The sequence below is a fragment of the Peromyscus eremicus genome, chromosome 20 (assembly GCF_949786415.1).
Source record: "Peromyscus eremicus chromosome 20, PerEre_H2_v1, whole genome shotgun sequence".
NCBI classification, from domain to species: Eukaryota; Metazoa; Chordata; class Mammalia; order Rodentia; family Cricetidae; genus Peromyscus; species Peromyscus eremicus.
The window spans coordinates 24,811,119-24,835,619 of NC_081436.1; the positions used below are offsets into that span (position 1 = coordinate 24,811,119).

Below are 24,501 nucleotides of genomic sequence, written 5' to 3' on the forward strand. Positions count from 1 at the left end.
TTTTTTAAAAAACAAAAATCGCTGCAACTGGAACAGTTTTTTGATCTCAAAAGGCAAGCCTCTCTTCCCGTGTGATCTTTATAATTTACACACTTTTCCGTGAGCTTTCTTATCTCCCTTTTTTTATATCTCTCCATATCCTCAACTCACACACAGATCCATTATATTAGTAGTGGAATTACCGTTCGCACCCTCACACACACGCTCCTGAGAACCAGAAGTCGGTTGGGTGTTTATATAATGAAGAATTATGGGGCTGTTTGATCGAGGTGTTCAAATGCTTTTAACCACCGTTGGTGCTTTCGCTGCCTTCAGCTTGATGACCATCGCTGTGGGAACCGACTATTGGCTGTACTCCAGAGGGGTTTGCAAGACCAAAAGTGTCAGTGAGAACGAAACCAGCAAAAAGAACGAGGAAGTCATGACCCATTCCGGATTATGGAGAACCTGCTGCCTCGAAGGTATTTGATCTCTTACCTCCTCCCCCTTCCCACGCCGCCCCTCCCCTCCACACTCCCCCTCCCCACCCGACTCCAAATAAGTCCCCTCCACGTTCCACCATTTTCCCACTTCACTCCCGCCGCCGCCGCCGCCGCCGCCGCCGCCACCGCTGCCGCCGCTGCAGATCAAGGTTGGCTGGGTTAGTTTCAGAGGAAAGAAAATCAATAAGCAAAAACCCACACTCTACTCTTTGGCTTCCACCCCGTCCTCCCAAACCTCCTCATTGGAATGATCTATGCTACGGCGAAAACAAGAGATTGTCTGTAGAGTCAGGATATGCTCTGGCTGCTTTGGAGTCATTAAGGTTTGCCTTTGGGTCCAGCTTTGCCACCTAGGAGGAGGGAAAATAATTTCTTCCCTGCGTGCTGCTCGGCTTTTTTGCAATGAAGGATTCAGAAAAGGTTCTTCCTCTTCCCCTCACTCCTCAAAAGTTACAGACCCATCACCAACTACAAATCTTCTATAAAAAAAAAAAAATCGGTTGTTTCTAAGAATCCTTATTTGGTAGGTTCTAATTATTTCAGGAGCTCAAGCCGAGTTTAAGAGCATTTCGTAATGTCTGTGAGCCCCACGTATCATTCAAGGTGGCTCGTGTGTGTGTGTGTGTGTGTGTGTGTGTGTGTGTGTGTGTTTTCACATTTACGAAGTCTATAAATGCATGCGTCTCTCACAGGAAACAAGCCCAAGTTCCAATAAACAGCGGTCACTTGCTGGTTAGGCTGAGCGCCGATTTGCTTCCACACAGAGTGACATGTCTGTCATCCAGAAGCAAGTCGAGTCAGCACTGTACAGGCAGGAGGTGAGGGCACGGAGAGGTTGAGGGGGAATGGGAAAGCATGGGGTGGGGGTGCCAGCGGTTGGCCTTGCTCTTGCAGAGTCATTGGGGCATGTGTGCTGCGTGTGCCATGGGCCAAGGGGCTCCCACGGTGTAAAGGCCGGGAGACTAGGGCATGAGGTAGGCATGTGCTTCTGGGACACATTAATAAACACGAGAGGAGGGAGGAAAAGTCTGCAGGTCATACAAGCTGAATTTAGCCACAGACTTTAGTATGAAGGAGTGCATTTGCATAGCTATATCTGTCTGTGTGAACAAGCCACCTATAGGAAGACAGGCAGAGAGACACATATGCCCCTGTGTGGAAAGAGGCTTGTGTGTGTGTGTGTGTGTGTGTGTGTGTGTGTGTGTGTGTGTGTGTTTTCCACTGATGTGAACCAAGACTGGAGGCCCTTGGAGGCAGCACCGGGAACCGAGCACTGCGGGGTTGTTTGTTAAGCTCAACGTGGGATGGTGCTGCAGGGAGTTGGGGCCAGCAGATGGGGGAGAGGGTAACAACTAACGGCCCCATCCTGGGGATCTAACCCATACTGAGCCAAACACTAGTCTGGGAAAGAGCTCACATCACATGCCCCCTCCCAGTGTTCTTGGTTGAGTGATGGCTGAACATGTTTTGAATAGCTAAGTGACTTCATTGAGCGATGGTCTGTTTGACGCATACTGCATTTGGTACCCTTTCTCAGTCCAAGCCCTGCCTTTAACATTCTGCAGAGACGCTCTCTGCTGAGCACTCCATGCTCGTCCCCAGCCAGAGAGTCAATATCAGGAAATTAATAGGGACCGTTTTACACACACGCATTCCGCCTCTCTTAAAAAATGAAAAGCCTTTCATAGCGCCAGTCATTTGCAGTGGAAAGGCAGCTTCCATGTAATTAAACATTTATGGCAAGCTTTGATGCTGAAAGAGAAAGAAAGCGAAGTGAATGAGGGCTGCTTTGGGGACATGATCCCTTGAAGCTATTTGCATTCCTTGGATTTTGGTTAGAGGGGTAAGAGATCTGCAGCCAAGAAAAAATTGGAGAAAAATCTGTGTCTTTCTTTTAGGGCAAATGTAATCAGATATTGGTGACTTGGTATAAATATACTTTTTTAATCAGGGGTTTATTGACGGATCCTTAATACCGTGATCTTTTAAACATCTCATAATTCGCAGTAGACGTGCAGACTTGTGGCGGCTTTGGGTCGCTTGTGCATCAAAAGGCTTAAGTATTTTCATTAGGAGCCCATCTGTTCGATGTCCGCAGCTACGCACCCCCTTTTGCTTTCTCTCCGGGCTGCACTCTCTCCCTCCTCCATTGACTATAAAGGGTTAGAATTGCAACACTCCCCTAGAGTTGTGTGATGCGCACAGGAGCTGTGGGTTTGGCACTGTCCCCAGCAACCTCCCCGGGTGCCCAGTCCAGGCACTTGCCTCCAGGCAGGGATGGGAGGGCTGGGTTAACCGTCCCTTTTCCACGTGGAGTCAAGGCACACATTGGAAGAGCTAGTGAGTTTCAGGGCCCTGTCTGGCCTGGCTTTCCATTTCTGGAGTTTTTGTCCTGGGACTTCTTCGCAGGCCTGGGACTTCGCAGGCCTGGGACCACCTCAGAATGCCAGACCTTGGCCACTCGGGAAGTGTCTGGAGAATTTTGAAGGTGTTGATTTTCAAACTGCATGTATTTCCACAAGCTGAGTGAGGTTCACAGGTTCCCGTGAGTTGGCACGCACAGCTGGTATGGTATTGGCAAGTTTGCGTCTCTGAGCGTTCAGAACAGTCAGCTTCAATGAGGATTGGGTCATCGGCACTTCTGCTTCTTCAAATCGGGGCCTGGGGTGAGAAAGTAGACTCTTTAGAAAGATGCCCCCACCCTGTCTTGAACTGTGCTCTGTGCCCACACTGGAGACCTAGTGAACAGGCTTCCAGTGCCTCCCCGAGAAGCTGCCGATAACCGCAGCTGAAAAGCGGGCCTGGCCACCTCCTGTCTCTTTTGCTCTCTACTTTTCATTAGGATTTTTGTGTGAAGTCTCCTGAGATGGTTATTTTCTCTTAGCTCTTCATGAACAGAAGAATTGGGAGGTAGTTCCTTGTCTCTGTGGCTGCTTTTGAAATTAATGAGTCTGCGGAGGGATGAGAAGGGACGTGGCCACCTGTTAGGGCCCTGCTCTGGGGAAGGAAGGAGATCAAGGAAACACCTCGGGCCTTATTTTCCCCTCGGCAGATAACTGAAAACTCTCTCCATGTGAACTTGAACTCTCTGGCAGGTGGGTGTCGTTCTTGGGATTCCAGCCTGTGGTGGGAGAGAGGGCAGGCTGTGCGTGATACTGGCATATACAGAGTGCTGGGTGGAAACTTGAAAGTGTTCAGAAAGCTGTCTTAGGAGCGTACTGGCGTGGGGAGTTGAATTGACTCTTTCAGAAAAAATAAAAAACTTAGTCAAATCTCCAAGAGGTCATAAGAACGGCTTGCTCCAAGTACAGCATCTCTGGACCACAGCGGCTTACCTCTTGGAGAATCAGCCTCCGCTGTAACCCCAGAGGAAGCATCATCTCCAAAGACTCCAGCCCCTGCCTCCCTGTTGCCCCCACTCCGACCTCCTCCCCCCCCCAGAGGACTTCCATCCCTGCAGAGGAGGAGCCAGGAGCTGGTGCAGAAACCACCCCCACTTTGATCCTTCTTTTCTTACCCCCTTACCTCACTATAAGGAACAACAAAAACATTGCCCTCTGTCCAAATTGGTGCCTTCCCCCTGCTGAACTTTCCGGCTCCTGGAGGGTCAATAGTACCCCCATCTGCTTGTGCACAGCACCTCTGCTGGCTGCTCTGCTCCTTCACTCTCTTGAATGATGAGCTCCTCTACTGTCTCTAGCTGTCTTTTCTAAGTTCAGAACTGCATGGTCCTCGCCTGGCCTTCAGGGTGGCAGAATGTTCCAGGCCTCTCAGCATGCACTCTTGTTTCTACAGATGGAAAGAACAGAGCTTTTGGTCTAAGGGAAGCCACCTGCCTTTCTGGACGCTCCTGCTTTCTCATTGTGTGTACACCACTCCCTAACAATATCATATTTCCAAGATAACCTGACTTTCTCTAGGCCCTAGAGTCTAGGAACTTTGCCCACAGTAGGTGCACAAGAAATATTGATCAAAATCTTGACTCAGAGATTCTTAATATGATTTAAATGAATGCAAGCATTATTAGAATGGAGAGAGAGCAAGAGAGACCAGAATGATTTGTTTTTTCTTCCTGGAATTCTTTTTTAAAAAAATAATAATGAATCATAAGTCTATTATAAAATAAAAGAAGCCAAAGGACTCTGTCCCTGGGCTGTGCAGTTCCTAACTGGCCAACGTGAGGGCAATTATTCAAGGGAGGGGGGAGATAGCCCGCTCAATCTCTACAGGGAAGCGAAAGGGAGCCGTGGGTTTTCTTCCATTTCTGTTATCGCAACCCAAGTATCTCTTAGCAATTTCTAGAGCAAGGACCTCTGGGTAGGCTATGGGCATTATAGTATACCAGCACCTCCAGAGCCTCTGTCCTTCAGGAAAATTCCCATGTAGCTCATCTAATGGCCCTGGAACACCCCCTGCCCAGGACCAGGGTTCTGATAGTAGCTTACCAGAGAGCAGGCCCAGTGTTTTAGCATCTGCTAGCCAAGCCTGACTTTGCGCACAATACTTCACAGCTCCCTGCCCCCATGCTCCCTGACTCTCTTTGTTTCCCAGTTGAGTATGAGGAGAGGACCACGTACCAGGGTCACATGGCAGAAAGTGGCTGAGCCAGAACTTGAACTCAGGCCCCTGTGACACATGGAGGTCCCCTCTCTCCTGTGCTCCATACACTCAGGAGGCCCACGGAAAGCTCTGGGCATGGCACCTTGGCTACTGTTCATGGTCACTGCCTGTAACAGGCCCTATTTTCTCTGCATTAGATGTAGCCCTGTTGAGCCAGCGTGAGTAGTCAGGAGGGCTGGGTTCTGACCACTTGACTCTCTGCCAGTGTGCCACTCTGCCCCTTCCGGGAGGACATAACTGTAATCCACCCCCTTTCTGGGCTAGACTGAGGCTAAGGGATTATAGTGAACAATTCCCAATAGTGAACAATTCCCAACAGAGGGTTCCAGGACTGACAAACCAGGACCCTATTTCTTTGGGACCTTTCATTTAGGAGGTGTTCATGGCATGACCGTTCCATGGGCTTATGGAAAGTTTCAGGAAATATCCAACTGTACGGCCCCTGTATGTCATGGGCGTTTTCAGAGGAAGCTCGATGTTAGAAGAAGAAACGTTTGTAACCCTACAGAACCAGGTTCACTTTGCAGATTCCTTTCAACCCATTGAGCTGTGGCATTTGGGGCCATAAGCCTCAGTTTCCTTTCTTGTAAAAGCAGGAAGTATCATAACCCCACTGCAAGAGTGGTTGGGGGTTAGGGCTTGAATGACTTCGTGGGGTAAGGAAGGGAAGAACACCCCATCTGGGAGGACAGCTGTCCCCCTTGTCCTCAACCATCTTGTTTGAAATGTCAATCAACAAACCTATTTCCTCCTAAACCACATCCCATACTCATTTCATTTGCTTGTTTGTGTTTATTTTAAGTACTTACTGCTGTCCAGGCCACTGAATCATTTCTTTGTTATAATCGTATCTCTTTCCTGTCACCTGACCATCAGCGCCATGAGGTCAGGGGCGTTTAATCTTTTCTACTCACTGTCCCCACAGTGATAGTGACAGTGCAGAATGTCAACCTATCCTTGTTAGTGAATAAATAAATAATCACCACCAGCTTTAAGGGAAGGGAGTACAGACATGGCAGCCCCTTCCTATCACCCAGGGGTGGGTTTCTGAGCGAGTGGTAAAGGGAAAACATCCTTCTTGGCACTCTAAAATAAATAATGAGCCTAAGACAGGGGAGTGAGTGGAAGTGAGGGAGAAAGGGAGACAGAGGGATGCCATGATCCAAGTGGGGCTTAGGAAGAAACAAGGACCTGAGGAGGGAGCAGAGCGTGGGAATCCTGTAGAAAGACCCTGGCCCTGAGCTCTGCTTCCCTCCACATCTACAGAGGCCGTCAGGGGACATCAGGGGCAAGAGCTGCTGTGTCAGGGAGAGGTCGGAACCTCTACCCAGGCTGCTAAGAAGTTTCCAGTTTTATCAGACTATCAGGGCATGGTGTGGTGGCTCACCCCAGTGAGCTCAGCACTCAGGAGGCTGAGACAGGAGGATTGTCACAAGTTTGAGACAAGCCTAGGCTACATAGCGAGTTCAAGGATGAGCTCAGCCACAGTGTGAGACCCCTGTCTCTAAACAAAAATAATGTCTTTAAAATTTAAAATGTCGATGGCTCTTTTTAATCTTAAGTCTTTTGGCCAAATTCCATATTCACATGAAGTTTGCATTTTACATGTCCAGGCTAATTCACAGCCACACATGGAGCAATCCCTGCACTGGTTCAACCTTTGATGACCCTTTGTGAAATCCCAAGTGCAAGGCCAAGGATCTGGGGACCTCCTGGGAAGCAGTATCATTCAAGGTCACTGAAATCAGGGTCCTTAGAGCCTAATTCACCAACACTGGCCTGTGTGTGTACAGGTTAAGCCTGGATTAGTGCCACTAAGGGGTGGCACTCGGGCTGAGATTAGGAGATTTGGAACTCTGTATGATCAATTGAGGGTCTGTGGTGTTTATGAAACAGACTCTGGGAGCTGGAAATCTGGCTCAGTAAGATGCTTGCCATGGAAGCAAGCCTCCAGTCCCACACTGAAAACCAGGGTGAGTGCTAGAGAGCTGGCTCATAGGTAAAGTGCTTGTCATGTAAGCATGAAGACCAGAGTTCAAATCCCCAGAAGATCCCAGGCCAGCTAGACTGATCTACATAGCGTCAAACAGTGAGAGATCCTGCCTCAAACAAAGTGGAAGGCAAAGACTGACATTGAGGATATCCTCTGGCTTCCAGACCTGCACCATGGCATGTACACACCGCAAACACACACACACACACACACACACACACACACACACACACACACACATCAGGCACAGTGGTGAGGGCTTGGAATCCCTGCACAAGGAATATAGAGATGGGTGGATCCTGGGAGTTCACTGGCCAGCTAGTATAGCCACTCAACAAGCTCCAGGCCAATGAGAGACCCTGCCCCCCAAAGTTAAGTTGGATGGCATCTGAAGAACACCACCTAAACTTGACCCCTGACGTCCACATACACGTGTACACACATGAACACACCCATACATACAAGTATACACACACATACACACAGAGAGGGAGACGTTCTAATTTCTATGACAGTGGCACTTAAAATGTGTGTCTTAGAGACAGAGGAAGAGAGCTACCTTGCTGGTCAAGAGAATGGTAGGCAGTATGCTGTCACCCCAAGGGGTCTCTGCAGCCATTAACTCATATCCAGACTCTGACTCAAAGCAACATAAGCCCAAGGAATGTGGTCTGGCCAGTGACTTTCCTGACAAGAAAGGGTATGGGGTGCTCTCAGCAACTGTCCCCCATGCCACCCCAGCCAGGTTCTGCTGAGCCTTGGGATAGAGCAGGGATAGACAGATCCCTGCCCAAAAGAATTCAGTCTGGTAGGGAAGATCCACCAAACGGTGGTTGAAGTATAAACACTTGGGGATTCTGGGAGCATGGAGATGGGGTAGGTAGGGAGTTCCTGGGGAAGACAGAGTTTTGAAAATCGAGTGAGCAGCTAGAGAAAAGGGGGGTGTTCCTGACAGGAGGAATGGTGTGCACAAAAACACGTGTACCCCAGAGGGAACTGGTGATCTGGTGTGACTGGAGGTCAGGGTGGGACAAAGCTGGAAGGGGACAGAGATGTGAGCCCATGGGGACAGAAGTGGGTCACTGAGCAGTTCTTATTAGGACAGGGTGTGAGCCAGGAGGATCCCACTGGCCCCCCACCTGCTCTGGTCCCTGGAACTTGAGGGCCTAATAGGTGGTATGAGGAGTCAACACCAATTAGAGGTTCACTGGGAGGTGTGAGGCCTGGAGAGAGGGTGGCTGCCGTAATTGGGTGACTGGCACGAAGGTAGTCATAGTAACACAGTGAAGGGGTGAAGGGAAGAGATAGAGCCAGCACACAATGGGGGGCGGGGTACCTTCCCACCTTCCTAGAAAATAAGCTTGATTCTGTTCCTTTTCTGGTGCTGTCATAAAACACCGTGACCAAAAGCAACTTAAGGAAGAAGGGAGTTAGTTTTGGTTCCAGGAGGATAGACATGGTGTGACAGCGGGATCAGAAAGCTGGCTGATCGCATGGTAGCCACACTCGGGAAGCAGAGAGAGTGAACAGGAAGTAAGGTGAGGTTGTACATCCCCAAAGGTGACCCCTTCCCCCCAAGTGATATACTTCCTCCAGCAAGGCTATGGCTCTAAAAGATTCCATCACCACCCCAAACAGCGCCACCAACTGGGGACCCAGTGTTCAAGCACTTGAGCCTGTGAGGGACATTTCACATGCAAGCCACCACAGACAGTAAACACAGACAGGGGCTGCCTTCCACCCTCTCCCCAGAGCCTGGCCCATCGCCTAACCGAGAGCTCGTGCTTAGGGCATAAAAGGCTTCACTCATCCCTCAAGGATGAGTTCATCCTAAAAGAGAAGACCCACCAGTGACCAACGTGGTAACACACCAAAAATGTATAAGTACGGGGAGTTCTAGGAACGCAGAAAAGATGCAGCGTCCTGCCCGCTTCCCCTGCTAGGTTTTCAAACCAACCTCTCAGCCAGTCTTTCCTTTCGGGCTCGAACGGAACCCCGTTCTCAAAAAAAGGACATGGGTGGGAGCAGGTGTCTCCCTTGCGCGCGTGCGCGCGCACACACACACACACACACACACACACACGCACGCACACACACACTCATGTTGGAGCCCCCTTGGGGCGCCTCCTGGCTGCCACTTTGCCAGATAGCTCAGAGGAGGTGATAAGTCACAGCCTCGGGGTACTGGACACCTTGGCTTGGGGTGGACATCCAGGGTGGCTACTGTCTAGCAGAGAAGTACTGGCTTAGCCACCTCCATTTGCCTCCAAGGAGCCGCCACCCCATCCCTGATCCACGCTTGTTCTCCCTGAACCTCCTTGTCCTTGGGTAGGCTTCCAGCTGCTAACAAGAATGCTCAGGCTTGGAAACAAGTTTTCAGGAGCAGACTGCTGTGACCTCATTCCTCTGAGAGCCAAGCTTCGACTCTGTAGCCCCCTACACCTTCAATACCCAGTGCCAGCTTCTCCCTGCCCTTGTCTGTACCCTAGGAAAGCTCTCTGAGGATGGGCTGTGGCCACCTCAGCCCTTTCTGTAGCCCAGTTCCTCTTGTTCTCTTTCTCTGCTTAGTCACTCAGTCTCTGCTGCTTCCCTTCCCAAGTTTGATCTCATCGTTATCAGATAAAGAACAAACCTCACCCTCTGCCGCATCCCAATAACATCGAGCAGAGTGATGGTGATGATAATAATAGCGTTGTGTGTATATGCATATTCTTGTGTGTACAGCTGCCACTACTACAGAATAATAATCATTATGTGGGGGTGGGTAAGCTGTTCTTTGGGTGCCATCTACCTTTTTTTTTTAATGACATTTCCTCACTGGCTTGAAGCTTGTGAATTGGGCTGAGCTAGCTGGCCAAAGAAGTCCAGTGATCCCTCTGCATTCAGCACTTCCCAGGGTTTAACAAACACATAGCACACAGTCAGGCCTTTAATGTGGGTTCTGAGAATCAAACTCAGATCCTGATGCTTGCATAATAAGCTTTTTTTTCACCCACAGAGCCTCCCCACCCACAACCATTAACATTCCTTGAGTGCCTCTTTTCTACTAAGAACTGTTGCTGATGTTTCCCAGATGTTAGCTCTTATCTAAGCATCACAGAGCTGAAGAGAGATGAACCACAATCCCCATCACCCCCATCCTGAGAAGCTCAGGAAGGTTAAGAACTTGCTGAGGTCACACTGTGCCAGAGCTGGGATTCCAACCCATGCCCATCTGACCGCCAACACTTCATTGGGGTCACAATTTTCCCTGGACCTCCTCCCCAAGCCTTTCTTTAAGATGTCCTGGGTATTGATGCCTATACTCCCATGCATGATGGGAGACATCTTCAGCAATCCAGGGCTTAGCTTAGATGAATGTCCCTTACCCAGGGCAGTGTGGGGAAGCTGGAGAAGCCACTCATCAGATTTTCCCATGATTCTCAAAACAGAACATGCTGCTCAATGCAAGGCCATTCTTCTTGTGGTTGGGGACAGAGTAATAATTTCTGTCCCTCGCCTTCTGTCTACTTCCCAGCTCCTTTGTCACCTCCTGCCATGGCCCCGCTGGGCTCTGTATCCCACTTTACATTCCCATGCATGCCCCAGCACAATACCTGCCCTCCACAGTTTTGCTTTCAATATGTTTTGTTTGCTTTCTGAAGCAGAGTCTCAGGTAACCAGAGCTAGCCTAGAAATCTCTGTGTGGCTGAGGCTGGCTCCTGATCCTCATGTCTCTGCCTTCCCGAGATGGCACTGTAAGGTGTATTAGTTACTTGGCTGCAGCAGAATACCTGAGACATGGAGCTGAAAAGGCGATTCAGTGGTTAAGAACATTTGCTACTCTTGCAGAGGACCCTGATTTGGTTCCATGCACTCATGCCAGGCAGCTTACACCACCTCCAGCACCAGCTCCAGGGGATCTGACACACTCTTCTGGCATCTGTTGGCACCTGCACTCACACGCACATTCCCGTACACATTTACACAAGTACACATAATTAAAAATCAAAACTAAAAGAAGAATCCCAGACAAACGCAATTTAAGAAAGGAACTATTTATTTGGGCTCATGGTAGGAAGGTGTGGTCCATTGTGGCAGGGAGAAGGAGTCAGAGGTTAGCTGGTTGCATGGCACTTGGGAAGCAGGGAGAGGTGAATGCTGGCCATCAGCTTACCTTTTTCCGTTTCATCCTGTCTGGGCCCCTGGTTGTCTTAGTTAGGGTTCCTATTGCTATGAAGAGACACCATGACCACCATGACAAAGCTAATTAAGGAAACCATTTAGTGGGGTGGCTTATGGTTTCAGAGATTTAGTTCATCTTGGTGGGACATGACGGCATGCGGGCAGACATGGTGCTGGAGAAGGAGCTGAAAGTTTTATACCTTTAATCCGCAGGCAGCAGGAAGTGAACTTGGCAGTATCTTGAGCATGGAAGACCTCAAAGCCCACCCCCACAGTGACACATTTTCTCCAACAAGGCCACACCTACTCCAGCAAAGCCACACCTCCTAATAGTGCCACTCCCTATGAGCTTATGGGGGCCAGTTACATTCAAACTCCCATACCAGCTCATGAGATGTTGCCACCCACATATAAGGTGGGTCTTCCAACCTCACCCTAATCTAGGCAATTCCTTATGGGCGTTGCCAGAGGCTTGTCTCCTGTGATTCTAGATCCTGTCTACCTGGCAGTCAGCATTAACCATGGCAGCAAGCTCACACCCCAGGCCTGGCATCCCTGCTATCCTCTACAGAGCTATTTCCTGTTCCTTTCCCACCTCTAGACCACAGGCTTCTCACCCATTTACAACAGAACTTTTTTTTGAGACAGGGTTTCTCTACATAGTATTGGCTCTCTCTGTAGACCAGGCTGGCCTCGAACTCACAGAGATCCGCCTACCTCTGTCTCCTAAGTGCTGGGATTAAAGGCATGCGCCACCATGCCTGGCACAAAAGAACTTGCTAAATCATCATTGTGTCCCAGGACAAGGTGTGAGTGAATGGAAATGTGAAAAGGACCACCAGGGTTTAGACCAGTGATTCTCAACTTTCCTAATGCTGTGACCCTTTAATACAGATCCTCATGTTGTGGTGATTCCTGCCCCCCCCCACCAGCCATAAAATTACTTTCATTGCTACTTCATAGCTGATTTTGCTACTGTTATGAATCATAATGTAGGTATCTGATACGCAATTCTGATATATGACTCCTGTGAAAATGTTTAGGGTCGGGACCCACAGGTTGAGAACCATTGGTTTAGACAGTTGCTGGAAAGACCGGATGTAGGAGGGGTGGCAGGGAGAGGTGAGTAGGAGGGGTGATATTGGACAGAGACATCATCCCAAGGGACATGCTTGCTTAGGGTCTACACCTAGAGGGATGCCAGAACAAAGGAATAATGGGGAAAAAACCTGCAGGTCATATTCTGCATTGAAGACTAAGACATGTCTTAGGCTTTCCCTGCTCCATCACCTTTGGAGTTTGCCTTCCGTTTCAGTCAGGGCTGGTGTTCCCAGCATCTCTAGCTTCCAACAGCCTGAGTTCAAATCCAGTCTTGTTCACTCACCAGCCATGTAGCTTTGGGCAAGGGATCAAATCTCGCTAACTCCATTCCTCCCACAGACAGTAGGAGAAATGTCAACGCCTGCCTTGTGAGTGGGTCGTGACCCTCTCCGAATCTGCTCCTTGCCCCACCCTTAGTCCAATGAGGGCACCAAGTAACATAGATTAAGCACCCACCAGGCAACCACCAGTGTGCCTGGCAATTGTCACCCTAGTGCTGGGAACAGAGATCTGTTAGAGATGGTATGGGGCCTCAAGGTTCCACAAACTGACAACTGTCCCATGAGTATCCATGGCGTTGGCTTCCCTTGGGGGAGATATATTTGTGACCCTGGTTCTCATCCTTGCCTGGTAACAACAGTGGGACCTGGGCAGCAGATGTAAGGCATGTGCGGTGCCCTGTCCCAAGTCCCCATAACTCCCCGACATCCTGACTGGCTACTTTGATATCTGGGTTCTGTGAGCATCTGAGCTTGCAGACCCCAAAGTGCAGGTTCAGACCCATCCTTTGATGGCTAAAAACCCAATCAACGCTGCACCAGGCAGGCAGGGTGGAGTAGTAACAGAGGCAGGAGGAAGGCAGCCACATAATCACACCTGCAACAAATGCACAAGCAGCCTGCTCCCCTGAACGGTGCTGGTGGGAGCCAGGCACATGACTGAATCTGCCACCCAACTCTAGGGCATCTTTTGCGACCTGGTAGCTCCAAGGAGAGAGACCTGTGCCCATGCCACACCTCCGTGGCTGGGCTGTTAGAGGGTAGCAGTCTCCCTCGATCCCAAGTCAGGCAGTACTTCCTTGCTGAGCTTGTACTCCACGACGAGCTTCATTCACAACTAAATATCAGTTGCCAGGGAGACGAGGTGCTGCGTGCTGCCTATGCAGGGGGGCAGGGGATGGATTTCCGGTGGATCAGAGGGTGCCCCCTTTCCAATTTGTATCTCTAAAGATCTTCCACACCAGAGGGGACTTTTAAGAGTTCTCTAGGTAGGAAGAAAAAAATCGCCCAGTGGTTGCTCAGAAAAGAGTGTAAACAATGAATTTGGGACTGGGAAGATGGCTGGGTAGGGCAACACAGCAGTCATGGGGCCCGAGTTCAGAACCCCAGCTCCAATGTAGAAGCCGGGTGTGGCAGTGCCTGGGTATAGTCCTAGCACTAGGGATGGAGGAAGGTGGAAACAGGCAGGTCCTGGGGTGCTTGCTGGCCAGCAAGTCTACACAAAATGACAAGTCCAGCCAAGTGCAGTAAGAGCTTTGTGTCAAAAAGAGCAGAGAGAAAGACACATGACGTGGCCCTATGTCCTCCACATGCACATGCACAGATGAACGCACTCAAATACAGGCCTGCACACCACATAACACACATGTGCATAAAAAACAGTCAAAAATAAATCAATAAAATTATTAAGACATTTGATTTGATCTAGGAGAATAGTCTGATTCAATCCACTTTGAGTTGTCTCGAATGACAAGTGTATCAGACTCTGTGTTGTGTCAATGGGTGACCAAGTCCAGCCAAAGCCTGGGGAGAAGAGATGGCCTCCTATCCCCAACTCTCGGCCTGCCTGCTTTACTTCTTGTTTTCCAGTGTATTCTGCATGTATTTCCACAGCCCACATTGCTCCTGTCCTAGCCAGGGTCCTCTTCTGTTACTTGGTGCCATTGCCCCTGTGACAGAAGATGACACCCATGTAGTCTTTAAGACAGTGTGTTCTAGGAGTTGGGTAAATGTGTGTGGTGGCAAAATTGTCTTGTCTCTGAAGGAGATTAGGACCTAGAGGAAGCCATGGGAAGGCACCAAGGTCTTTACCATGAACCCAGCACACACGAAGGCCAGAGAAGTAAGCAGATCTGTATTAGAGGTTCAGGTAGAGAATCTTCTAGTAAATATTCTCTACATTAGGTTCTGCAAGATGAAGAAGAGTTTGCTGAGTAGAACAGGGAAAAGGTCCAAAGCAGAGGAAGGAAATGAAATCCCTCATGACTGGTCTCAGAAGGGTGAGGCCGAGGAGGGAGCAGAGAAAGGTCTAGATATTCCCACAATCCCCAGGGATCCTGCTGAGATGTTGATGTTCATCCCAGGTCCAGGCAGATGCTGAAATGCTGTGTGTTCAGCTTGTGGGTGCTGCTTGTCTGTGGGACCACACTATCAGAATCAAGGTGCAGAGTTGAGCAAACAGGCTCTGTGAAAGGGACATGAGGTAGGAGGACTTTCCCTGGGAGTTAGCTGGTGATTGGGTGTCAGGTCCTGTCCTGAGGACCTCCATGAGCTGCCCAGTACTCTGATGCAGATGGTTCCACAGGAAGCAGGCTGTGTGCTCGGTTCCTTTGCAGCTATGACAAGTGACCCTGAGCATGGGGTCTTCAAACAACATGCATTTACTCTCTTATAGTTCCACAGGTTGGAAGTCTGAGGGTGTTTCGCAGGCTGAGGTCAAGTAAACTCAGCAGAAATGGGTTCCTTCTGAGGCTCCTGGGTGTCTGCTGTTTCTAGAAGCATCCATAATCCTTTCCCTGGGGCTCTTCCTTCATCCCTGGAGCCAGAACTAGGGAAGTTTTTCTCAAGATGCTCACCTTTCTCCTCTGTTCTTAGAGACCCTTGTGACTATGTGGGAACAGTCCAGGAATACCCTTCAGCTGGAGGCCAAGTGACTAGAGGCCTTAATTCCACAGCAGTCCCATCCCACTGCACTGTGTGACAGCATAAACAGAGGCATGGGTTACAGAACAGGAGTGTGGACATTTTGGAAAGTTGTCCTTCTGCCTCCCATGTGGAGTGAATACTTAGAGAATCCTAATGTCAGCAAGGGCAGTGATGGCACATGCCTTTAATCTCAGAACTCAAGAGGTAGAGGCGGGTGAATCTCTGAGTTCGAGGCCAGCCTGGGCTACAGAGCAAATTTCAGGACAGCCAGGACTACACAGAGCAATCCTGTCTCAAAAAAAAAAAAATCTAATATCACCACCCTAGACCAGTTCCCTGGAAGCAATTTTAGTTTTTAACCCAAAAGGATTACACTGGATTGTAAGTAACAGAAAAAGAAAATGACGCCGGGCGGTGGTGGCACATGCCTTTAATCCCAGCACTCAGGAGGCAGAGCCAGGCAGATCTCTGTGAGTTCGAGGCCAGCCTGGACTACCAAGTGAGTTCCAGGAAAGGCGCAAAGCTACACAGAGAAACCCTGTCTCGAAAAACCAAAAAAAAAAAAAAAAAGAAAAGAAAGAAAGAAAGAAGAAGAAAATGAACAAGGGGGTCTATAAGATGAAAGGTTTCTTCTTGTCCAAGCAGGTGGATCTAGAAGCAGGAAGACAGTGTACTCCGGTGTCTGAAGGCTCCACACACAATCTGGCAATATAGACTGTCCCCAGCTCCCCACTCTACCTCCATAACCACACAACTTTCAGTCTCAAGAGTCCAGTGTGGCTGCCAGAGCACCAGCCACTGCTTCTGCATTTCACATATCAAGGAAGCAGATGGCACAAAAAAGACAAAGGACAAAGGGCTCCTCGGACTGTTTCCCAGAAGATGCCACACAGTCTTGCTTTAGTCTCAAATGCCAAAAGTTCTTTTTCATGACCCTGCAAAAGGTGCAAGGAATGTTAGGCAGCTCATCTGTTCCAGACTGCCATGCGGCCTGGAGGTCCTGTGGTTTCTGGAACCAGAAGAAAGGAAGGGAGCAGCTAGGGTGTCTTCAGAGTACCCTACATGTCCCCTTCTTCTGAAGGGACTTGAGGCCAGAAGAGGGACTCTGCAGGGCCACAGGGCGGGTAACAACAGTGGCTGCAGATGGACAGCTAAATGCTAACCGTGAGACAGCAGGGCTTGGCCATACCTTCACGCTCCGATAGTTCCTCTGGTCCACATACTCTGTTGGACCCCACTTTCAGGAGGCTCAGCCACTTGTCCCCCTGTGTCCCTTGGCTGTCACATGGTCTTGTCTCTCTCTTGTTCCCCCTGGTGAACTCTAGGCTCATATGACATTCCACAAAGCCATCACTTCCAAAGGTATGTCTACCTACAGCCAAGCGGCCCAGCAGGGTTGGCCAGAGAGAGCCCCACAGGTCCGTGGCAATGCGGGGCTTCCTGGTTTGGACAAGGGCAGGGGCCTCTCTTTGGTGATTGTGGCAGGAGAAGGCTTCCATTGTCTGGGTGTTCTGGTGACATAGATGGTGGATGGACCTGAGAGAAGCCAGAAGTGGGCAGCGATTGCCCCTGTCCAGTCATCTGAGAGGCACCCTCGGGTGTTCGATACCTACCAGTTCAGGCACGTTCGGAGAGCCGTATACTTTCTTGTGCTTCTGTTTTTAAGCAGCCATCATTTCAACCAGGAGATAAAGCTAAGAACAACGCCGTATAGGTTCTGCCTCTGCCTGGTCCGTGAGGAAGGGGCAGGCCAATGGGTTGGGAGAAGTAAAAGAGACAGGACCTGGTGTGTAACAGTCTCCTAGAAGAAAATTAAAATGTGAGACAGGAGATCTGGGCAGGGAGGAAAGATGGGGGAATGAACTGACTGGAGGGTGTCTTCTCACTGAAGCAAACAGAAGCAGAAAGCAGGCAGCTGCTCTGTGGCCTGGGCCCTAGAATAGCCGAGTCCCCTCCCAGGACTGCCGTCAGAGAAGGACACCTGCTTCAAAGGGCCTGTCTCCAGCTCAGGAAGACTGTGCCCTGGCACCAGGCACACGGGCAGAGGCAGAGCAGGACACAGAGGCTGCCATCTGAGAAAAGGAGGCAGGGGTGAGACCCAAGCCAGAGGGAGGCAGGAACACCTTATGACAAGGAGTGGTGGCGGGTGTTGGAGAAGGAGTGAGAGCCCAAAGGACCAGCAGAGGCCCTCCTAGGTACAGGGGCATCTCCACTGAGAACAGGTGGGATGATCGCCCGTGATGATTGGGGCCGAAAGAGACAACATGATTCTGCCTCTCCCAGGAGGAGACCTCTACTCCTCTGTTCAGGGACAGCCCTCTGAAACGCCACTGTTGGTGGACTAGTAAGAAAGAGTCACAAAGCCTGTGGCCCTAGGATCCCAGCTTAAACGACACCTGGAGCCTTGAACAACAGGGCCACACATCATAGCATCGTATAGATTTCCCCCTCAGCCCTTAGGGCTTCCTGCCCTGTTGTTTTTGTTTGTTTGTTTGTTTGTTTGTTTGTTTGTTTGTTTTGTTTGTTTTTGTTTTTCCCCATGCTGTAATCCAGTAGCTCCATCTCCAGGAAGAGGTGGCTGCAGGCATTAGGTGGACCTGCCTATGGTTCCTGACTGGCTCTAAGGCCTGGGGCTGGCCCCTCTGAACCACCCTCTCCTTTGCCAGCAAAAGCAGAGATGACAGTCAACCAGTGGCATGCTAGAAGGCTCACGTTCGGAAGTTCAAGGCTTGCTACATAAAGAGGCTCTGAAGTAGGCGATGTCGCTCCCAGGCATGAGTTCTCAGCTATCCATCATGTAGAGACCATGTGCATTATCCAGACACCGACCACTCTGCCGTTTTCCAGACCCTTATCTTTAAGTATTTAAAGCGATGCCCGCGCTGCGGTGGCGTCCTGAGCAATGTCTGCAGATGCACAGATTTAAGGCTCTCATTATATTTTTAACAACTGTTTCAAATATCCAGCTTAGGGCTAGAGAGAGAGCTCAGTGGTAAAGTGCTGGCCTGGCAAGCATGAAGACCTCAGTCTGAGCCCCAGAACTGATGTAAAACTCCGGGCATGGTGGCACATGCTTGTAATTCCAGTGTGGAGAAGATAGATGAGAGGATCCGTGGGGCTCACAGACCAAACATCTTAGCCTTCTTGGAGAGCTTCAGGCCAATGACAGAGCCTGTTTCCAAAAAGAAAAGCAAGGATAATAGTGCCTGAGGAATGACACCACACTCACACACACACACACACACACAGAGAGAGAGAGAGAGAGAGAGAGAGAGAGAGAGAGAGAGAGAGAGAGAGAGAGAGAGAGAGAGAGAGAGAACTTAGCCCACTTTACAGAAACCACGCTCTGACAGTAGACCATCATTGGGTTTGAAAGAAGTCAATAGGGCGCCCTCCATCCCCAGCACATTCCAGTTTTCTGCCTCAGATGAACCAAGGAACAGGGAAAAAGAAAGCAGAAAGGTTAAAGGTCAACCCATGGAAGTCTCTGGATTGCCAGTAGCCTATCTGGGGTGTCGGGAGGACTCAGTTCTTGGGATTGGAACTGTCTCCCATCAAGACCGTGGTATAGGCGACAGTATGGAGAGAGATAGGGTGGCCTCCCTGATGTGTGCTGAGGACTTTCCATATTTTCCATGGGCAGTCAGGAGAGGCTGTTCCTCAAGCCTCCACCAGAGATAGAGGGATTAACCCATTCATCTCTGTCTGTGGTGAAGGCATTTTTCTCCCTGCCTTAGTTTATCAACTCTAGAGACCAACTGCCTAGTATGAAGTGTAGTCATGCTTCTATATCCATGTGGGAATGGCTCCAGGACCTCCCCAAGGCTCTCACTGGTATAAAACCCCAAAGAGGCTCAAATTATTAAGAAAATGGAGGGAGGGGGAGGAGGAGGAGAAGAGGCAAGTAGCCAGCATGCATCTCCTGGTGTAGTTAAATCATCTCTAGATGACTGGTGTTACCAAGTACAGCTCAAATGCTGGGTAAAAAGTCATTCCAAGATGTCATTTAGTGAGTGAGAACAAAGACAATGTTTGAATGAGCTCGCTGTAGATGCAAGTTTTTATAACATATGTGACCTGTGGTTAGTTGAATCTGTGGATGTACAACTGGCCATCCTGACTTCCAGAAGAAGTGTCCAGGTGTCCCAGGAGTGACAGTTCCTGGTCAGGGAGGAAAAAGGGACAGCTGTGTCACAGAGGTGACAGCCTCCATGTAACACATAATTTTGGAATAAAGTGCCCTGAGGGCCTAAAGATGGCGTTTTGCTTTCTTTCCCTGATGCTGTGATTAAAAAGGACCTGGACGAAACCAACATGAGAGAGAAAGGGTTTATCCTGTCTCACATAGTGACAGGGAGGTCAAAGCAGGAGCTTGGAGCAGCTGGGTATATCACACACACCATCAAGAAACAGAGAGGAATGGATGTACCTGTGACAGTACCCCACTTGCCTTCCTCATTCTACACAACCCAGAGGATGGCCTGGCCCACAATCAAGATGAGTCTTCCCACATCCATTGACGTAAGAGAATCCCCCACATTCCCAGGGACCCATCTTCCAGGAAATTCTAGATCCTCAAGTTGACATTTCTAGCATGATAGCAACATAGGTGTTGTGCCTAAGAGAACAGGGGCCATTGCTTTGATCCCCTTCCTGCGCTTCATCCGGGCTGGACCACTTAGGTTCACGAGCATCCCCTCCAGCATCATCCATAAAGAACACACTGAACTTGGAGTGTTGAACTTCACCCCAAGAGGGCTGCTTTCACAGATCAAGCACTGTCTTGTTAGACCCTAACCCGCTGACAAGAACCATCATGATTTCGTCCACCACAGAACGTGTCCACACATTAGGAAGGCTATAAACTAATTACTGGGCATTAATGTGGGGCCGGGAAATAAATCACAGAGTCCCTTGTCGATTTAGCATCCAGAAGCCAGGAAGGGAAATGGGATACCTCCCAACAAGAGCCCAGAGCAAATGCCTGCCCTTCAGAGGGACCCAAGTGCCCCGAGCTCACTGGCTCCAGGCGCCCCCTTTGGGATGACAGTCTGGGGGAAGTAAGTACTCTCACAATGAAGCTGATGAGATTTTAATAGCTGGACAGATGGTCTGAAAGGGGGAAAGAAAGAAAGAATTTTTAAAAAATGAGGAAAAACACTTGCATAGCTTTCCTTCAATTATAAGCTAGGCAAGAGCCTCCCATGCTGGGAAGATGTATCACTGTCGTCAGTATTGTCAAGTCGGGTGTCTTCTTTTTAATAACTGCGTGATTGAGCATCAGTTATAAACTAGGGCAGTCGTCACAAACAAACCAGAGGTTAGAAATAAATGCCCACTGGCTTCCCATACAATTGCTGTTATTTTGATATCATTTATTTTTCAGTTTAACAATGAGCCCACATAATCATCTTGCCATCATTGTGTATGCAATCCAACTTCTGTGGGGTTCTTTTCCTGCCCATCTCCCCAAGGTCACGGGGCTCCAGCATCCCACCTCTGAGCCACCAGCATTTCTAAAAATCTAGATCAAGGAACCTGGGAAGAAGGAGAAACACAAAGAGAAAGGAACATTTCAAAAAGAAAAAGAAGCAAATATATATATATTAAAAAAAATTTTATATTATGTTATCCTTACTACAACCATGTGGACCCGCCTTTAAAAATCTCACTTTGCAGATGGGGGAACTGAGTAGCCAAGAGACTAGATATAACCCCTTGCACAGCACAAATAGAGGTGGAACTGGGTCTGAAGTATCCTCTGTCCACTTCCCTGGCTCCAGAACAGAGTCTGGGCCCCATTTCTTCCCCAGGTGTGAACCAAGCTGTAGGAACTCCCCCCCCCCCCCGCATCTGTGGAGACAAGTGAATTGTCTCAGAGCACTCTTGAAGTTTTTAAAAGGACATCCAATCACTCGGGAATTCTGCCTCTTTCCCTGCCTGTGCCACAGTTCCCGAATGCAATTATCAACCGCCCTCGATGGCTGAGGGAGGTAAAGATGAGCAGAGTAGAGAGAGGGTGGGCCCCACGAGCAGACAGCTGCAGAATCCTTCCATTGAAGCAGAGATGGACCCTGTAAGAAGATGGGGGTGACCAAATAGCATTCCCCACAAGCCCAAAGATTGCTTGGATGTCAACAGCGCAGGAAGAGTCGGAGGAGCACGTCATTTCCTTCATCCCCTTCCCACCCTTTGCTCTGACTGGATCGTTTAGAGTCCCTTCCCCATCACACATAAAGGGAGCTCTGGACTTGGGGTGTTGAACTTCACCCCAAGAATGTTTAATGTGGACCCGGGGAGTAAATCAGAGTCCCTTGCCTGTGCAGCCGTGAGTGGACAAGGGGGTGCAGGATACCTCCCAGGAATACCTGCCCTCCACAGACATCCAAGTACTGCCGGTTCCCTGGCTTCAGGTGCCCCTCTGGATGACATGCTGGGAGAAGCAATCATCCAGTGAGCATGCGCCTACCATGGGCTCAACTCCAGGCACTAATGTAAAGACCATACTCCACTGGCTTCTCACCCATGCTGTATGGTGGAATTCCCACTGATTGGATGAGAAAGCAAGACCCAAAGAAGTCGGGTGATATTAGCACAGTTCTTTTTTTTTTTCCCAGATGAGTCATCAGAGGGGCTGGGTATTAAACTCAGATCCACAAATGGATTCCCAGCACCAAAGTCCATCAGTGTCAAAATTTGATAAAAAACAAACAAACAAACAAAATGAAGCGGTGGGCAAGGCCAGGGGTGTGTCCTGAAAGGAAAGCCCAGGTTGTGGACTTGACTCCTCACTGCCTGAAAGCTGAGGGCCAGCATTAACATAGTGAGCACTGAAGGAGTGGACACTGGGCAGCTCTGTCTGTGAAAGGCCTGGCATCTGTTCAGAATGACTGTCGACTCAGATGGAGACATCTGATTGTGAGCACAGAGAAACGCTCCTTGCCTAGGCTGCCCTTCTCCACGTCGTTTCTAGCAAGCAGGATCTGCATGACTTACAGGTCCTTTGGAAGCGTGCTGTGTGTCCTCAGAGGCCACAGAGTTGAGACAGTCTCAAAGGAGACGGAGGGATGAAAAGAAAGCAAGGGGAGAGCTGGAGGGCAAGGAAAAATGAAGGGAAGGGAAGTTGTTAAACCACAGGCAGCTAGCATATCCATAGAGAAAACAGATAAAAAGTAAGAACAAGGGAGCTGAGATGTGCCTCAATGGGTAGAGTGCTCACCTAACAAACACAAAGCCCTGAGTTCAATCCCTGGTGTTACCTAGAGACCGGGCATGGTGGTAAAAATCTGTAATCCTGGCACTTCAGCAGTGGAAGCAGGAGATCAGTTCAGGGTCATCCTTGACTAGGTATTATGTTTGAGTCCAGCCTGGGATACAAGGTTATTTTGTCTCAAAAAATGAGATGAAATAAATAGGGAATACACTTTCTATTTTTTTTTTTTTCGGTTTTTCGAGACAGGGTTTCTCTGTGTAGCTTTGCGCCTTTCCTGGAACTCACTTGGTAGCCCAGGCTGGCCTCGAACTCACAGAGATCCGCCTGGCTCTGCCTCCCGAGTGCTGGGATTAAAGGCGTGCGCCACCACCGCCCGGCTGGGAATACACCTTCTATTTTTCATCCTTATTATTTTCAAAGACTTTGTTCATAAATAAAGGAGCTGGTGTAGATAAAGAGGAAAGGTGAAGATGTGGTAGGTGTGAGGAAGGTGGTACCTGAGTGTGATAACCATGAAGGTGGTGCCTCTGAGTGTGATGATGATGATGAAGGTGGTACCTCCCAGTTTGATGATGATGATGATGATGATGATGATGATGATGAAGGTGGTACCTCCATGTGTGATGATGATGAAGGTGGTACCTCTGAGTGTGATGGTGATGAAGGTGGTACCTCCCTGAGCGTGATGATAGTGATGATGACTGGGATGAAGGCCAAGATGAAGAAGATGATGATGGCTTCCACAACAACTGGAACTGCTGTCATCACAATAACGGATACTCAGAATAATTCTTTGCCATATCCCAAACCTCTCATCTGCAATCACTTCATTTTAGGAGGAAAACTCTGGGTTTTCCCAAACAGCAGCAATTTTTAATCTTAATCCCACCCTGAGTGTCACCTGGACTCTGGTGAGAAGGGATCTGGCAGTCACTCTGTCTCCATCACCTGCGCAGGCAATTACAGAGAGAGGAATCTGTGAGCAAGATGATGGGAATACCACAAAGCCCCTCGGGTCTCCCTTCCAGCGGTTTCCACCACTGCATGCTTATCTGCGTACGTCAGTCCCTAAAAGTGCTTAACAAACTGCTTGGTAGCCTTTCTAACTGCGGGTAAATTAAAATCATCTGTGATGACTGACACATATTTATTTAATGGGAAGGCCACAGAAAGCCATCTTCAGTCGCCTCTTAAAGAGTCCTACTGATGTGGGCACGTGAAGAGAAAGGGCTCTGGGTGGGGCATTGGCCCCTTTCCATGAGTTCAAACAAAGGACCTGAGCCATAACTAATCACAAATCATTTGTATTTTTTTTTTTTTAAAAAAAAATGCGAGCGCTGATAGATAGGCAGCCAACAAAATGATTTCTTTAAAAATAACCTAATAACAGAATCTCAGTTGAAGGCAAAGGCAGCTGCGTGGTTTCCTCTGGCCATAGCAGGTGCGGCGGTAATTGCCTGCGCAGGGCTGGGCTGCGAACTGTAATTGGGAACACTGGCATTGTGAGTGGCCTTGACATTTCAGCAGTGACCTGCCAGGCATGTCCTTGGGAAGAGGCTGTGTGGTGAGGTCCGTGGTGGGAGCAGGGTTTGAGAAGTGAGGGAATTGGGTCAGATCTATGGGAACATACCTGGGAGGATGGAGACCGTACCAAAGTGAAGCTGGGCCTTCCCTGTGCTGGGGGGGGGGGGGGCGGTGTGGCCTCAGGGAGAAGAATACTGGTCCAGCTCCAGTCTATGTGGGGAAACGGGAAGGAACAGGTGGAATGAGGAGCCTGGGGGTGGAAGTGAGGTTGAGGCTGTAGCGTGAGCGCCGAGAGTGGGGGGGATGATGGCATGTGCATGGGGGAAGGAGGGAGGCAAATTGGGTCATGTCTTTGTGGAAATGGTGAGAGAATTGGGTCAGAACTGTGGGGGAGAAGGCTTGAGAATTGGGCCGAGTCTTTGGATAGAAGGGGGAAGTGGGTCAAATGTGAATGCGCGTGGAAAGAGGGTAGGGAGAAGG

General features: G+C 49.4%; 1 protein-coding gene across 1 annotated transcript in view; it reads left to right on the top strand.

Annotated features, from left to right (window-relative positions):
- The first annotated feature begins 250 nt into the window (after nucleotides 1-250).
- Nucleotides 251-24,501, top strand: part of Cacng2 (calcium voltage-gated channel auxiliary subunit gamma 2) — a 123,160-nt gene continuing 98,909 nt past the window's right edge. The window contains exon 1 of the mRNA XM_059247846.1: nucleotides 251-461. Coding sequence (XP_059103829.1) covers nucleotides 251-461 — 211 coding nt within the window. The remainder of the gene's footprint in view (nucleotides 462-24,501) is intronic.